Source organism: Danio rerio, chromosome 10 (genome assembly GCF_049306965.1).
Source record: "Danio rerio strain Tuebingen ecotype United States chromosome 10, GRCz12tu, whole genome shotgun sequence".
Taxonomy (NCBI): Eukaryota; Metazoa; Chordata; class Actinopteri; order Cypriniformes; family Danionidae; genus Danio; species Danio rerio.
The window spans coordinates 31,963,293-31,981,678 of record NC_133185.1 but is presented as its reverse complement, the minus strand read 5'-3'; the positions used below and the strand labels follow the sequence as shown (position 1 = coordinate 31,981,678).

Genomic DNA, 18,386 nt, shown 5'->3' with positions numbered 1-18,386 from the left:
CTGTTTTTTTAATTATAATATAATACACAATAACATCCTTTAACAAGTTTAAAATAAATTAATTAATAAATTAATTAATTACTGAAATGCAAAGGCCTTAATTTACTGCAAAGACATAATATTTCATTCAATAATATAAATTTTAAAAAATATATAATACATTACAATATAACCCATTGACTAAATTAAATGAATGATTTGAAGGATATCAATATATTTCGTTCTAAAATATAAATATATTTAATTCTATAATACAATACATTATAATATGGTCTCTTAATTGTTAATGAATTAATAAATTGAAGGTCATAAAAAGAATTTCATTCTCACTTAATATAATATAATATAATATAATATAATATAATATAATATAATATAATATAATATAATATAATATAATATAATATAATATAATATAATATAATATAGCGGAATGCAGTGGCGCAGTAGGTAGTGCTGTCGCCTCACAGCAAGAAGTTCGCTGGGTCGCTGGTTCGAAGCTCAGTTGGTTTTTCTGTGTGGAGTTTGCATGTTCTCCCCGCATTTGCCTGGGTTTCCTCCGGGTGCTCCGGTTTCCCCCACAGTCCAAAGACATGTAGTACAGGTAAACTGGGTAGGCAAAATTTTCCGTAGTGCATAAGTGTGTATGGATGTTTCCCAGAGATGGGTTGCATCTGGAAGGGCTATATTATATGTTTTCTGCTGCGTAAAATATATACTGGATAAGTTGGTATTTCATTCAGCTGTGACGACCCCAGATTAATAAAAGGACTAAGAAAAAAGAAGATGAATGAATAATATAATATAATAATACATTATAATTTACTCATTAAACATTAAATTAATTAGTTATTCACAGGCCATAAATTACTTTGCTCACAAACATTGCATTTTTTTATTAACAATCCAATAAAAACAAAATTATTGTGAAATACTATTATTCCGATGTAAAATAACTTTTTTCTATGTGATATATTTCATTGAAATATTATGGTTTAGACTAAAAAAATTAAGCAATACTATTTTTTTCAGCATCTATAATAATATGAAATATTCATCGCCGAATTACAGGAATAAATTACATTTTAAATATAAAACAATATAACTTTTTATTTATTTAACATTTCACCTTATTACAACTTTTTATTGTCACTTTTATAAAAGAAACATATAATATAATATAATATAATATAATATAATATAATATAATATAATATAATATAATATAATATAATATAATATAATATAATAGCCTATTTAACATGTTAAATCAATGCCATCTGTTGATCTTGGAAGGACTGTAATATCCCTGTTCTAGGAAAGGAGTGGGGGTTTTCATTTGAGTGTAGAGCAGACTGCTATATTTGTCCCGGACTTTCAGAAGACTGACAGTTGCATATAGTTTATGCCAGATAGGCACTGTCATAATGAGGTCCTAGAAAATGACACTCCCCGCCCACTATGCCACATGAAGAATCTACAATGTTCTTTCCTTGTTTTCAAAGCATAAAAGGCTTCTTTCAGAGTATCAGAGAGTGAAATTGAAAGTCAATCAGAATTCACAGGGAGTTCCAGTGCCTTCTGTTCATGGAGAGAAAGGTATCAGACTCAATTTTCCAAAACGAAGCACACTGATTTGGGATTTATACAGATGATCAGTATTTAAATCATTTTGGTGCTATTCACTGGCTTTCAGCTTATTTCTAAGAACTATTCCCAAGATACATCTTATACTGCAGTTAGTGGGGAAAACTCTGGGCAAAACAAAACTGAAAGTGAAAGCATTCTGGCATTTACAGGAAATCAGCTGTTTTATTTAGTGTGTGAACAGATGGGACTCTCAGTGTGGAAATTTCATTTCAATAGCTCATTCAAACCGTAAAAAGTCATGAGCGTGAGCATGTCACAATAACCGTACATTTTGAAAATAGGTGCTAAGAGAAAGGCCACATCACAAATATGACATATAACATTATCAAACACGCTTTCCAGAATATTTTCGATAGTTAATCAGAATCTTGCTCAAGCAGATTACCTGATAACAAACTGCAGCAGTTTCTTTTTTATTATTTATTTGTATTAATAATAATAAAATTAAAATTGTCTACCATAATTATTGTTTGTTTTTATTGTAGCTATCAGTTTCACTGTGAAAATGTTGTAGCAACATTCATTCATTTATTTTAATTCATCTTAGTCCCTTTATTAATCAGGGGTCGCCACAGTGGAATGAACAGCCAACTATGCCAGCATATGTTTTATGCAGTGGATGCCCTTCCACCCACAACCCAGTACTGGGAAGCACCCCACACTCTCACAATACACACTCATACACTATGGCCAATTTGGTTTACCCAATTTACTTATAGGGCATGTTTTGGGATTGTGGGGGAAACCGGAGCACCGGAGGAAACCCACACCAATACAGGGAGAACATACAAACTCCACACAGAAATGCCAACTGACCTAGCCGGGACTCAAACCAGCAATTTTTTTTGCTGTAAGGCGACAGTGCTAACCACAGAGCCATCGTGCCACAGTCTAACAACATTGATTTAAGAAAAATAATTATAAATTGATGGAAAGTGAACAAAAAGGCTCATCTACACTGTCCCAATAAAATACACCAATAGCTATAAATCTCTAAAATCATTTAAATGAAAAGTCCACATCACAACTAGAATGATAACAAGAACATTATCGACATCATCAGAATAATTTTAAAAATGTTTTTGGCATCCGATCAGAATTCAGCTTGAGCATTTACAGCAAAAGAAGACAAACTGCAGCACACACTTAGTGTGTGTGAAAGCTTCCACAGTTAATGTTGTATTCATCTGTATAGCGGTTATTCTTGGTTTAGGACTAATTTGTAATATATGAAATGCATGCAAAGAATGTGACAAAACAAACCAAATTTAATGAAAAGAGCACGAGTTGTGAGACAGTTATAGGGTGACAATCATATTTATTCCAAAAGAAACTGATTTTAAAATATTTTAATGTCCAAAATAAACTAAATACAGTTAAATAATCTTATTGCTACCATGAAATAAATACATAAATATCCCCTCGCAACCAAAAGAAAGCATTACAAGACATTTGTGACTATTTAAGACCCTTTTAAAGACCATTATAAATGAAATGTTAGACTTATACAGGGCTAAACACTAATAATTATTTCTGATGGCCCGATTGGGCCAACAGATTTTTTTTTGTTTGCCACAAAAATCAGAAAAAATAATAAAATGTAATTATTTCTTAGCAACATAATTTAATGTGTCAAAATAAAACTCTAGTTATATTCACTATATTCAACATAATATTACTTTCTTCCTTCCTTTAATGACAAGTTTAACCTTGTTAAAAAGTATATTTATTGTGTGCGATTACATAATTAATCAAAAATATATATTTGTTGGTGCTTTTGATCCAAATTTATAGAGTATAACTTCTATTCAACCTAATGCATTTCTGGTATAAAGCCTTACGTTTCATGCCTATTTATAAAAATTATGTCTACACCCCCTTACTTATTTTTTATTATTTATTTGACCATAAGTTCAAGTACAAACCATTATGGCATATTCAACAATCCAACACAGTGTTGATTTAAAAGTACATGATTAGGAACATAACAAAAAATAAATAAATAAATAAAAATAAAAAAGGGGGGCGCGAGACTCTTAATCAAGTAATAGAAACTCTATTTACTTTTGAAAATAGTTTTTGCATGAATGGAAGTTAACTTGTAAGAGATAAATTGTTCTGTTTGAAATTATTTAAGACACACAACACAATTTTTCAGTGAATTTAAGACTTTTTAAGACCCAGTAGATACCCTGTTTTACATTTCTGTAGTCCACCGACATTTATACAGTCTCCTGCAGTCTCTAAGCAGATCAGTGTGTGTTTAGTAGGATAAACAAGGCAGTGGCCTACAGAACTGACAGGCAGCTGGACTGCAAACACTGGCTGTCAATTCATAGGTCATCACCCTGTGTCCTAGACTTAACCATGCTCTCCACTAACATGCAAGCACCTTTATGACCACATAAATGAAATCTGAATTTAAATGAAACACAATAATGCATAAAGCAGATAATGGTGACTATCTGCACGCAACAGCAGCTCCACTGGAAGACACAAACCTTCCACATGGAGTTGCTGTTACAAGCAGTCAGCACCAAGTCTTTGGAGATGGACGACGGAAGGAAGTGGATTTCAGATTCAATGTTCCATTCATGTCCATCTTAAATGAGTGCTGCCACCTGAAAAAAAAGCATAATGAGAAGTTCAATCAGGATTCAGACAAAGGGTAATGACTGCCATTAAGGACATGTGAGAGTTCCTCTGTTGGCTCATGACTTTGACCTCTTGTTTCTTTTTCATCTTTATGACATGCCATAGACTCCATTATTGGCCAACAGCACGTCCAAAGTGCTAAGGCTGATCTTGATAACAGCAATTTTATGATGGCAGTCAATACAAGGGTGCTCGGCAGAGTTTGCGTGCGGGCTAAGAGGAATAAGGGTGTGTCGTTTAATAATTCATATACATTTATGTCTTCCTTTTGCACATCACCTCCTTTTAGTAACAGGTTAGACTTGTAATAATCTCTAACAGGTTCTTGTTGTCTTCATTCATATCATATTTTAGACTTTGCCTTGCTGTAAACCTCGCCACTGCTCCTTGCTACCTTTGGAAAAACAGCATAATAAAGTAATTAAAGGGGGCAAACGGCGCATGAGTCAGTGTGTGTTATCTGCTCCTGTTATCGTCTTGTGAATCCACCATTATCTTTCTCATCCCAGTGCAGAATCCAGCATGTGTGTAGGGTGAGAGAAAATCAATGGCATGAACTCATGTAGGTGGTTCATTTTTATCACAATTCCCAATTGCTGCTCTTGAAATTGGAGTTAAACTAACATGTAACGTATGAAATTGACTTTGTAGAGAGGAAAGCACTTGGTCAAATTTGAAGTAATTGGTGTTGTTGAGTCTTAAGAGTGCCATTTAGTTGAGTCTGAACATTTAGTTCATTTGTACTAACAATTAACTTGGTTTTTAGAAAGAAACAAACTCTGCCTTCTTTGTATTTGATTTAAGAGAAATAATGTTTGAGCAAAGCTTTTGCATTATTTTTCTTTATCCTCTTTTATACTAGTCTGACTTTGTTAGACAATGTGGTGTGTTTACATTAGAATATTAACCTAGCCTTTCAAAAAACAAACAGACGCTAACATTGCCATTTCCTAGATGAATCAGAGAGCAAGGCGAGGCAAAAGCCTGAACCTCAATGAGTTTTGCTCTGGATTTTTAAGCACAAACACTTATATCAATTCAGAATTATTTTTGATATTCCTCACAACTTTATATTAAATAAAGAGTTTCTTACCTTCGCAGTTCTTCCTCGTCGGAGTCCAGGATTTTGGAGCTAAAAAACAAAACCGAGAAAGACCAAACCAAAAGAAAAGCTTAAATAAACATAGAGATTACAGAGTTAACTGAAGCTAAAATGAAAAATTAAAGAGTAACCAAAAAAACAGCAGAGTGAACGACAGCACAAGGCGAGAGCAGCAGGTGAGAGGGGAGCGTCGGTCAGCAATGCTATGTCAGGCCGAGAGAGGCCAGTTTAAAAGTGATTTGGAGTTGAAGCTTAGTTAATAATTACACCCCTCGTCAATATTTAACATCTTTTTGGCCCTGCCCCTCAAATCCAACATCCTGGACTTACACACAGGCTACCTCAGGACCCTATTTGGTGCTGTTTCAGGTACATTTATCCATTTAAACCAGTTTAAACACACACTTTTCACTAAAATCAACTATCCAAATGTTGTAGGCCAAACCATGGCAGTAAAAACAACACAGGTAGCCACTAGAGGACGCCATGGTTTGACTTAAATTTATGTACTGTGTAGATAATCATAACATTAAATCCACGGTGGTTTTAATTAATTGCAGAATTATTTTTGGGATATCTTCACCCTTATAAATCAGCAAATGCGATGTAGGTCGCCGTCTTAATTGCAGCATGAGGTAATTCTGCATGATTAGAATAGATATTAGACTATGGACTCTAAACATTGATCAAAGAATGAAAAAAGGAGGCTTTATAACAGGATAATAAAATACTCATGAGAGAGAGTTAATTATTGCCATTGTTAGGTGAAAGAGCACAGAAGCGCACACTGTGTGAAGGAATTTCGATTGTCAAACACAAGAATAGCGTGTCAATTAATGTACCACGACAAAATACTCCATCTAAGCACATAAAAATGTATCAGTACCTCAGGGCAGGTGGATGTCTAGGTGTGAAGGGTCGAAATCAGCACGAGTTTCTTTTGATAAGAGTTTGGTGACTGAAGTACTTAACCTGGGGAAAAGACTGCAAGGACGATCTCGGCTTTACTCATTCTGTTAAAATGTTGAAATGTTTATAGCCCTATAGGAAAAAAATACATGTCAGGATGCCTACTTTAATGTGGTGGTCGTGTTTCTCAGATTAGTTTCAGCCTTTTCCCTCGCTCTAAAGGATGAAATCATGAGGAAACGGAATCTTTCCAGTGGTTACGACCTTGTTACCGCGCACAGGGTCAAACCACATTCAATGTTTTATGGGTTCGAAATTTACTAGAATCATACAGGAAATTCCTGCATATAAAGCTACACTTCTGGTTTTTAAATCACAAGTCAGCAGTAGGGATAATGCCTCTCCACCCTGCAAGGTCTCAGAGTTCAGTTTATACAGTCATACTTCTTCACCCCCTCTGTATTTGATGCCCTTTGCCCCTCAGCTTCTTGAAAATGGAAACTCTGGTAACTATGTTTTTTATTATAGTAAACTGTAGTAATCATGTGTTGGCGGATTTATTGTCTTTTGTATAACTGCAATATTTCTAGAAATACCATTGTTAAACTTTAGTTACTGTAGAAAACTGAATAAAACCATGCTGGACTTGTAGATAGCCAACTACAATAATGGTTTACGGTTTGATTATTATTAAACCATGGTTATTTTCAGAAGGGAAAGGTGCTACTTACTAGACAACAAAACACAGGGAAATAACATGTTATGCATTAAACATCAATGTTTTTATTACAAATAAAAACCAAAATAAAAACTATACAATCATAGTTTAACTATGGCATTTATTGTAAAACTGGGGTTATACTATTTATAATCAATCCGACCAACTGAAAAAGTCACAAAACGTTTACAATAATAAAACTATAAATTCATCTAGAATAAGGATCTTATTCTCTATAGCTATTGTGTAAAAATTGTTCATCTAAAGACTGCTTGGTAATTGTAATGTCAAATAGGGTTTCTGTACATTTGCAAAACATGCTCAATCAGTGATTCTCTACTAATCATTTCATTTACAAAGTTGACGGTTTCAATGCTAACCAAGATGTTCCTTATCTTATCACAGACTAGAATAAGGTGTGTTTAAGTGTGCATAACGCAATGTGTAATACAAACACCCACACAAGCACAGGTATGTATGGTCATTCACGGTCAAGTCAAGGTCTTTAGACCTGCACAGATTCATGATTCTCTTTACACAGGCTTTAAGAAAGAAGCATTGCAAAGCTACATAAATATAACAAAGCAAAAATGTTATTGTAAAATGTAGGGCACAATTGTTGAAGTGTATAGCAAGCAAATGTCCATCATAGTGACATTTATTGATTGATAAAAACAGTTGATTTCATGAATCATAAGTTTTGCTAGTTTAAATTTAAAAGCTGATATCAATATTGATATTACATATCAACTATTGAAAATGTAATTGCTGATTTCAAAAATACTGTTATTTGAAGAAATTCTATTTTTCATCTAAGAAAATTGGCATTGGGAAAAGGGCATATATGCACACAGACTTATATATGCAAACAAGAAGTACTGCATTAAATTTCATTTTTCCCTGCCATCTCTTTAAAATATGACAATTTATTTTACCCTAGTATTTTCAATGGAGTTTCTGCGCTAGCCTGAAGCCACTGATGGCGCTAGAGTTTACATGGTCTATCATCTCGTTTGATGCTAAAGCAACAAAATGGACGCTTAAATTTATTTAACTAAGTGTATTTTAATTACATTACAATGTCGATCCTGTAAAAGGAACTGCATAAAATTTAAAATAGGTACATAAACCTTCACCAACACTAGCTGTGCATATACTGTAGCTCATGGAATTGTTGCTAGCCAGGAATGCCCACTTTATTCTAGTATTTTTTATGGGTTACATTTTAAACATGTTAGTGGCAGGTTTAAGAGGACCTAATTATGGAATGAAGCTTGAGAATGGTTAATGAGAACACAGGGCATATTGCTGAAATAAAAATGCTACATTTTTGACATTCAACTCTGTTTAATTCAGAACCACAGAGACGGATGGGAAATTCACTAAAACTGTAAAGCCTTTAACATTTTTATACAATTAAAAAAAGTTCATCTGAATTTCTCAATTCAGATCATTTTATGTTCAAATCCACTCCAGGAGCCAAAAAGATGACCTTTACATACTTTTACATATGTATTAAACAGTCTTTCAGGTTTAGCCACTGCTGATACAGTGACATAACATAAACTGTGTAGAAAATGCTAATAATGTTCATCAGTAATCACTTATTCACTTGTTTCCTTTTTTTCTTTCCATCTGCTCCAGTAACAGCTGCTTCGTCTTTCTCAGCGGCCCTCTTTTTTGTCTTCTCCGTCACTGTTTCCATGTTATCCCAAACTTCATCCTCTTCCTCTGCTTTCACCTCCTCTACATCTCCACTGTCACTTGATGACTGAAAGAAACAGAGCACATAAAGAGTCTTACGATTAACCAACTCATTAGGATGCAGCATAAAGTCATCAGCGAGAAAGCAACTTCCATTATTGCTACTGTTGACAAGCAGTTACATAAAAGCGAATCATCGAAATGATGCTCCCCCTGACACCAAACAGACGCTTACCTCCAGATCTCTGCTAGAGAGCAGCACACAATTGAGTCGTGACTTCAAATATACCTGCACAGAAAAAAAAAACACGTTCATGAAATTACCATTTATACAAATGCGACACTGAGTGGGAGGCACTTCTGATTATATGATGCATGCAACCAGATGGAAATGAGAGGAGAAGGGCTGTGCACGAACCAAAGGGGATTGGAAACAACAGAAAAAAGAACAAATGTGGCAAGACTGGAGAAAAGAAACCCAGTTTTTCTTGTGCATTCATACCTTGTGCTGTAAAGAGCGGTCCTCCAGGCTGTGTACTCTCAGAAAACGATCTAAACCACAAGAGGCCACCAACGGGAGGGAAGGATGGCACTGCAACCCCCGCACTGCCCCCGCCAGACCCTTAAAACACCCACGAACAAGCCCTGCAGGCAGATGGAGAAGTAAATGGGGTCAGACGAAACAACACACTCAGGAGTTCAATAATATTACACTGCACATACAGAGAGAACGGCTGGCCAGATACAGCCTTTATACTTGGAACAAACACAGATCCAGGGAGGAAAAAAAAAACCCAGAGCAAATGTAGCTTCAGTTCAAAAACAAGCCTGCCTGAGAGGAAAAAAAATAAACTGAGCATCCACCTACTGCTGTGCTTACCTTTCCGGAGGTCGAGGATGGCGAGCTCCCCGTGAGTGTTGCCCACGACCACTGCGTCCTGGCTGGCAGGAAGAGAGAGCGCTGTGAGCGGGTACTCTCCAAAATCTGCCTCCAACACCGGCCTCCTCTGAGGCGTCGAGGGGTCATACACACGCACCTGACGGAGGAGGAGTAGAACAAGATATTTTGAGTTATGTTTGATCATGGATGTTTACCTTAAGACACAAAGGAAGACAGTGGCAAAGGGTACGGGATGGGCACTAAAAACATTGGCTTACAAAACTTATAATAAAAAATGTCTCTGTTTTGTTGTAAAAAAAAAAAACATATTGCAGAGGAAGCTCACTCAAAATTAAATTTATTCGCCCTTCACTTGTCACAAACCGGTTTCAATTTCTTTACTCTGTTAAACACAGAAGATACTGTGAATAATGTTGGAAACCAGAAACCATTAACTTCCATGGTTTCAATCAATGACAGTCAATGATCACCAAATTTTAACATTCTTCAAAATATTTTCTTTTGTGTTCAATAACAAAGAAAAAACTCAAAAGTTTGGAAGCACTTAAGGGTGAGTACATTTTCGTTTTTGGGTGCACTATCCCTTTTTAAAATCTCCATAACAACTTCACATTTTTGGTGAGGTCTGTAGATGAATGTTGATGGATTTAATCCTCATTTCACTAAAAACTAATTAAACAGTTACTTGTATACAAGCAGTATAATTGAATTCAAAGTTTTTCATAAATCGATGAATCAGAAAGTTCTGGAATTTGATCAAAGAATCCTGAAAACATTTAGAGGTTCCCACAAAAATAATAATAGCTCACCAAACAAAAAAAGGAGTTTCTTTTGTTGAACACAGAAGAAGATATTCAGAATAATCTGATAAAACCGGTAACCATTGATATCCATAGTATGAAAACAAATACTATGAAAGTCAATGGTTACCAGTTTCCAACATTTTTCAGAAGAAAGAAACTTAAACCAGTTTGAAATATTTAAAGGGTGAGTAAATGGTTACAATTTTTGTTTTGGAGTAAACTATCGCTTACAGCAACACAACTGTTCATAGCAGATAATACCAAGATAACTACATAACATTTAAGGAAGTCATTACAAGCCAAGGCTGCAATATGATGAGAAAAATGAAATCTTTATTGTTGATTATTGATCTTGATACTGTAATAAAGATGAATAATAATGCTCTCTGTTTGAAAAAAAACAGACAAAAGTTATCAGTCCTTGATGTTAGTCTAAAGCAGGTTATGCAAAAAAATTCCCTACAATCACTAGGGTTGGGTATCATTTGGGGTTATTTTGATACCAGTGCTAAATTGATCATTTCAAATAGGTACCAGAGCCAAAAATATGCCTAAACCGATAAATTTGAGCCACAAAATAATAGTGGCTGACTCTAGAAAAACTTATTTGACAATTTGTTTTTAATCATTTTAATTGAAAAATATAATTGTTCAAATTATATTCTAATCTATGATTAACAATACAGTCAAGTGCTATTTGAGCTTTCCGCCTGGATTTTGCTTACCCAAAATCAAAAGCTTTCTAAATCCACATGCAGGGGTGTGAATGCAAAAGTTTGGTATCATTTTAAATTGCTCAAGTTTTCTTTTCAAACAGTACCTAATTCGCTCCAAATGTAAGATTGAAGTCATTTCTCCAACCCACAGTTTTCATGCAGGGGACTTCTTTTCTTTCAAAACTAAAGCAGTAATAAAATACCTAACAAAATGTACAAAATATATTTTTGTAAACTAGTAATTTTAATAATAATTAAATGATTTTTAACAGTGTTTTGCCTGAATTTTGTGGCACAACGTAGCATGCAAAATGTAGTGTGTTTGTGCAACAACATTGCAATAAAAATGGGAAGGTTTTCTTTTGCGCTTTTGAAAACAGATGACTGTTGTCAAAACAATTTTACTCAAATCAATTTTCTTTAAAAAATAATTAGAAAAAAAACCTTTGAATTTTCATTAAAAAACTATTGAAAGTGATTCAAATAATTGTATATGTTGTCTGAGTTCAAATAAACCCCTTCTTAAAAAAAGAGGCACTTTCTTTTTTTTCTGTGTGGTCGAGGTTGCTGTAACTAATTTTGTTGGTTTCTGCACATGTCAAATAATCATAGGAAAAAGAAAAATGTCTCGATCATAATCTACGCAAAAGTTATTCTATTCCTAACTGATGAGAGAACAGAAACACTTATGGGGTATTGGGCCAGAACAGACCTTAACAGAAATTAAATTAGGACATGTGGAGTAGGCTTCTTTTAATGGCATTCTTGAAGTGCAGTTCAGACACGTAAACACTGCAATCAAACTATTACTGTCATACAGGACTTTCTGCCGCATTTGGCAACAGGATATTCCACACACACACACCTGTTTGACACTATTCTCTACACCTATCTAGTCAGTAAAGGACCACAGACACAGAAATGTGAATTTTTTTTTTCATTCGCTGTGTGGTATCAAATTCAAAATAAAATAAAAAAATTACTCTTCTACCAGTCCTTACTTCATACTCGCATTCAATACCTCAGTTTGTCCCGAATGAAAGTAAAACGACACTTTACTGTAGCCAACCCTAATAATCACCTAAACTGTAAACGTGATCTCTTATATTTATTACTCTTTGTGAGGGAATCTTAAAGAGTGCACATAAAAAAAAAGTACTTTCCAAACTTAAAATCTCTGATTGGTCACTGTATTCATAACAGAAATGTTTCTGATAGAATGCTCCGGTAGTGGTTAGAATTTTGTGACAAGCCCCTGTTCATTTCCAAACTTTGTCTAGTGTAGATACAGGATAAGAAACAACTATAGACAAACATGCATTCACAAATCTAAAAAGATTAAAGTAATTATTTGACAAACCTTATGATGTCCAGTGCATGTGACTATTTTATCTGAATCTGCGATAAAGCTGATGTCTCTGACCCACACAGGTACTCGCATATCCAACCAGTCATGGGCTACCTGGTGGATTCATGAAAAAAGGAACAGCTTGTAGAATTAATCAAAACTACTGGGGCTTGAAAAGGCTACAGACTTTAGCCTTACATTTTTGGCTGTGAATATTGGTTTATCTGGTTTCTCCAGGTCCCAGACTTTCAGTGGGTTCTCTTTACCCCCTGTAGCCACATGATGGCGCTGTGACTGGTTCTGTCGCATTTTGCAAATGTCCTTTCCAACATTTACTTCCACCTAAGAACACAGATGGATGAGGGTGCTTGAGAATCTGATTTAATTACATTACAAGCTGATACACACCTATATAACATAATAACAAAATTGACCAGATCATTATAAATTATTTAAACCTAATCAACAATTAAAACGGTATTTCAAATTAAATTCAAGTTTATTTGTAAAGCACTTTTCACAATAACAGTTGCTTCATAGCAGGTTTAAAAAAGCAAAAATGCATTCACGGTGGTCATAAGTATACTGACCTTATTTATTATTTTAATTATTAATATTATTTAGGATACAGATCAGAGCAAACTATTTTAACTGTTAAATGGCTGTTAAAATTTAACTGTTAAAAACTGTTAAAATTGATAGTCGATTGGAGGACAATATATTAAGTTTTTTGTTACTTTACAGTAGTGGTTTTCAAAGTGGGGGTTGGGACCCCCAGGGGTCTCTTGGTAATTTCCAAAAATGTCAGGTGTTAATAAACAATTAGAATTAGCATATTTTAGTATTAGTTATTTATGTAAAACGTATGCTGGAACATTTGGTAGTTCATTCCGCTGTGGCGACCCTTGATTAAGAAAGGGACTAAGCCAAAAAATAAAAATAAATGAATGATTGACCATATTCGACCCACAGCCCTCTATCAAGTTTGGTTTTTGGTCCTTTATAGGAAAAAGTTTGGCCACCCCTGCACAAGAATAATGACACAGCAATGGTGCTAGTTGCGACAGATCGATTTTACGGCACAATGTTTAACCTTGCCACCTTTGTGGCAGTCACATATATTAAAAATAAAGGCCTTGACTGAATTTCTCCAAGTGGCGGTCTCCAAAAATGAAACTAAGAATAATCTAAACTTTGTGCTTACCATTCTCATTAATTGAGGTTAATGTTAAATTAAACAAAGGAATGACTATAAAAAATTATATGGTTGTTAGACTGTTGCACTTTGTTGTGTTGTGTTTATATAGTTTGTACTAGTGTGTGTGCACCGTTGTGTGCAATATTTGTGTTTATAACCACCTTCGTGAATAGTGGGGGTCATAAGTCGCTGGAATTGTTATTTTGGGGGTCATGAGCTGAAAAGTTTGGGAACCCCTGCTTTACAGTACTAAATAACTTTTTTTTTTAAAGTCTATCTTATCCAAATTTTCAGTGTAAAAGACAAATAAAGCAAGTTCTTGTAAATAAAAATGCATCGATAAATACAGCATTTTTTTGTACATGTCTTGTTTATAATATCCCCACTTCATTGACATTAGCAAAATATTTTTGACAAATTTTATACAATAAAACCTAGCATGGCAAACTTTTCCTGTTTGATTTAATGTGTTCATTAAAGTATGTGGTTATATTTTTACATGAAAAAGGGAACATTATTTAACGCATATTTATTTCTTAACAAAATATTTTTGAAAGATTAAGGTAATTTTTCCCTTTTTGAACTAAATGTGCTTTCTGTATTTATTTATACACAATATTTTTGTATGGGGACAGCCAAAAGGGCATATCTTGACTTTGAACCACATAGTAATTCTTATGAATAGCAAATAAATCATATTTAGAATAAACGTGCTTAAGAAAAGTTGTAGGTGGACAGAATTCTCTAACTTACAGTATCTGTACTGCCTTCCTTCCACACTTTCAGCAGTCCTGACTCCACACATGTTATCATGGAACTGGAAAAGCAGAAGAGAAAAATAATGTATAACTTCTACAGTACATCAATGCAAACCAACAATCCATTCATCAAATGATCAGCCCCTAAAGAGCAGAGCATAACATGATATTATATTATCAACTACCTGTCAGTGACGGCCAGTCCTGTGAATTTACCCTGTGAAGGATCTCCACACTCTTTAGTGGCTGTGAAGATGCCCTTATCTGTGCTGAAAGTCTTCACAGTGCCGTTCACACTGCCCAGCAACAACTGAAAACACAAACAGAGATTAACAACGTCGGTCAGTCACTAAATGGTCATTTTGAAGTGTGTTTGTCCAGTATTTCTGCTTCTCACCTCTGATTCGTAAGGGTCTCCCCATGCCATCACACAGACCTCCTGATCCCGACTCAAACAGCTCATCTCACAGAAGTTAAACGCCTGCTTTTTGCGAAGACTCACCCCTTAAGGTGAAATACAGATTAAATTCATGGCCCTAAAAATTTAAATGCCTGTCTGTTGCGCCAACTCACATGTGCCAAACTAAACAGTGTGGTGAAGTGGACAACGTGTCGACAAAGAGACGAAAACAACTTACCTTTTAATATTCCGGTTTCTGAGCCCAACCATATTGAGCATATTTGGCTTTTAGCAGCCATTTCAGTGGAAACGATTGATTCTGTAGTTTCTAGTTTAATGAAAACACAACCACGCTACTGTCACACACAATTCCGTCCGGGTGTAACTTACAAACTGAACCTTTAGTTCCGCTTCTCACAAAAAAGTGCGTCCGTTAAAATCAGTTGGATTATAATCGCTACATTTGATTAAAATATTTTTTAAAATCTCCATACGGAGTGTTTCTTATATAATTTAAGTCGTTTCGCTTCAACAGAAACAATGATGCAAAAATGCATGATGGAGAAGCAATGCGAGAAAGTCAATGGCTCAAACATCTCCCTTCATGAAGGAAAGTCAAAGACGTTAACGTTACAACAATATACAACACAACAAGAGTGAGTAAATGATTATACAATAACTTACATTTCGTCTTTAATGTTTCTGTAAGCTCAAAAAAATGTAATTTGACTACAAGTTATCAGTGGTGTAGCTAAAAAAGGGGTGCCCAAACTTTTCCTTATCAAGGGCCAAAAACCAAACTTGATTGAGGGCCGAACTGCACTGTAAAAAAAGTAGGGTTCCACACAGGTAATTCAGGTTGTGCCAACCCGAATTGATTAGGTTAACACCATCAAGTGGATTAAAACATACCTGTCAACATTGTGATGTGAAAATAAGGGATATGCCCACCATAATAAGGGATATGCCCACCATAATAAGGACCCCCCCCCCCCCCCCCCCCCAAAAAAAATCCCCAAATTACAAAATATGTTCATCTGGAGCTTTTTCATTGTAAATAAACTCTTAAATGGTCAGTAATATGTTTTATTATTATTATTTACGAAATAAAAATAAACATAAACAGTAGCAGCAAATATGTTAGCAAACAGTTCAGCTTATTAAAATTAATAGCTATTATAATGAAACAGAATTAAGCTATCAATCTCATTAGCTCATTTCTCCACTGTATAACTCACACAATCTGATTAAAGAGCAACGAATGAATCTCTCATTTATTAAGTTTTTTTATTACATTAAATAAGAGGTGTCACTTTAAAAATGCACACATCTAACTTTATAATGAAAGCATTCGACTGCTTTTCTAATTTTTTATGCTCATTTAACAAGAAATTAGTTGTGTTTGAAAAAAAAACCCACCAAGATCGACATCCTTATATGTTATTATTATTATCAATTATGTGTGTATGTCTCTTTAAACACACACCCAAAAGCCAGACTTTCTCTTCGCATCAAATCCCGTGTACAGAATCCATTTGGGAAACAGCATCTGTTTATCACTATGGAGTACGTCAGTAAGTATAAGTACGTCAGTATATATATATTTACAACATTTATTTACAACATTTAATTGAAACATTTTTTCATGCACGGCTGAAACAAATTCAGTTTTCAGCTGTTTTAAACAATAAAATAAACTACCACAAACAACAACACCTCTTCTAAGATGAGATGGCGGGCCAAATTAAAGGTTACCAAGGTGCAACTTTAGCCCACAAGCCGTAGTTTGGCCATCTCTGAGCTGAAGTAACAAATTACAAATACTAAAATGATTGTAATTGAGTAGTTTTTCTCAAGAATTGTAATTTACTAAGTAGTTTTAAAAATGGCCTTAAAAATAACTAAATGCACTAGTACAGAATGTTACGTTTTCACACACACATGCACAAATGGCATGTAAACGCATCGGCCTTTGAGAGCGCAATACTCATTACACTCCTAAGTACTTTAAAATAAAGGGCTACTTTTTACTTTCAGTAATATTTACAACAGATACTTTTACTAAACTCACATGTTTGGGCAAGTAATAGTACTTTTATTATGTATGTTTTTTCAGTACTCTTCCCACCACTGCATCAGCATTTTTGCTGATGATAAACCTGCTAATTATTATTCGTTTTGTCATTTACAGAAACAAGAAGGTGCACTTATTTGGAAGGCTGCATTTATTTGACATGAAATAGACTACAGTTAAAAAAATACTGTGACATTTTATTACAATTTAAATGAACTAGATTCCCTATTAAATACAATTCAAAATGTAATTTATTCATGCATAATGCAAAAGTGAATTTTCAGCATCATTACTCCACTCTTCATAATAACACAATGATTTGCTGCTCTATCCTCATTGTTCTCAATTAATTGTTCGTAATATTCATTATAAATAATAATAAGCATTTTTCAGATTAGTTTGATGAACAGCAGTTTTGTAAAATTAAATCCTTTTCATTTCTCAGAGATGGGTTGCAGCTAAAAGGGCATCTGCTGCGTAAAAAATATGCTGGATAAGTTGGTGGTTCATTCCACTGTGGCAACCCCAGATTAATAAAGAGACTAAGCTGAAAAGAAAATGAAGGAATAAATAAATCCTTTTCAACATTGATGACTTTAATGGATATTTGCCAAATCCACAACACAATACCAATCATTAAATTAGCTTAAAGTTCAGAAATTTATACTTTGTGAAATGTTTTCAATCACAGTTACTAAAAAGACGTTATTCTGAACAGCTGTAATTTTCTGGTAAAAAATATCTCTAGATGACAACTCTTTTCGGTGAGATTTGGAAGAAATGTTATCAGGTCAACATGGAATGAATCAAATATTAACATTTTACCCAAACCCACACTTAGTGAATAAACAGAGAATTTTCAAGTGATCTCTCTCTTATTTTTCCTATATGTCATGGCATTTCCTGAAGGGTAGTAGCGAGAGGAAGCTGTTAAACTTGAATGGAGGGCATGTGGAAGAATCCACCAGATGGTACTCTTGGACTCCATTAGAAGAGCTTACGCATGGCGTGCTGGAGCAGATCTGTCAGAGGTGTTGTATGTGCTTTAGGATATCTGTCAGTTTTCCTGGAAAACAGCCTATATTTCTGCAGTAATGTAAAAGCAAACCGGAAGCTTTAATATCGCAATGAGTCACTGTCTTCTCCCCGAGGAGTTTGTCAATCAACCTTCAATAAATCCCACGCTTTAAACAGCACAAACAAAGATGCAGATATTGTGTGGCTTATTTGAATACATTAGCAAAGAGAGAAAAATACCAAATTTCCTCAATATTGAAGATATTTGAAGATAGTTTTGGCACTATATGCAAATTAGGCATTATGTGAACTTTTTATTTCCAATTATGCTATTAGTATTAATAATAATAACCGTTATTATTATTATTATATTACACTTATGTTGCCTTTGTTACAGTGTTGTTAGATAAGTAGTGATTATTATTAATTATAA

General features: G+C 34.4%; 1 protein-coding gene, 1 long non-coding RNA gene and 2 other non-coding genes across 4 annotated transcripts; all 4 read right to left on the bottom strand.

The window, feature by feature from the left end:
- Positions 1–2,952: 2,952 nt before the first annotated feature.
- Positions 2,953–6,595, bottom strand: LOC141376387 (uncharacterized). Its single transcript, XR_012386378.1, has 3 exons — positions 6,482–6,595; positions 5,399–6,391; positions 2,953–4,271 (listed from the first exon to the last, which is right to left on the bottom strand). It is a non-coding gene; the product is annotated as an uncharacterized lncRNA (long non-coding RNA).
- On the bottom strand, positions 3,925–4,009 carry mir192 (microRNA 192). Its single transcript, NR_029930.2, is given in 1 exon segment — positions 3,925–4,009. It is a non-coding gene; the product is annotated as a microRNA 192 (primary transcript).
- On the bottom strand, positions 4,106–4,189 carry mir194a (microRNA 194a). The gene has a single exon (NR_030107.2). It is a non-coding gene; the product is annotated as a microRNA 194a (primary transcript).
- A 1,766-nt stretch (positions 6,596–8,361) lies between the features above and the next one.
- On the bottom strand, positions 8,362–15,237 carry wdr74 (WD repeat domain 74). Its single transcript, NM_001076563.1, is given in 10 exon segments — positions 8,362–8,805; positions 8,974–9,027; positions 9,241–9,383; positions 9,619–9,775; positions 12,519–12,620; positions 12,705–12,848; positions 14,458–14,521; positions 14,648–14,772; positions 14,860–14,966; positions 15,101–15,237. Coding segments are annotated over 10 exon segments (1,128 nt in total). The 5' UTR covers positions 15,162–15,237; the 3' UTR covers positions 8,362–8,634.
- Positions 15,238–18,386: the final 3,149 nt, after the last annotated feature.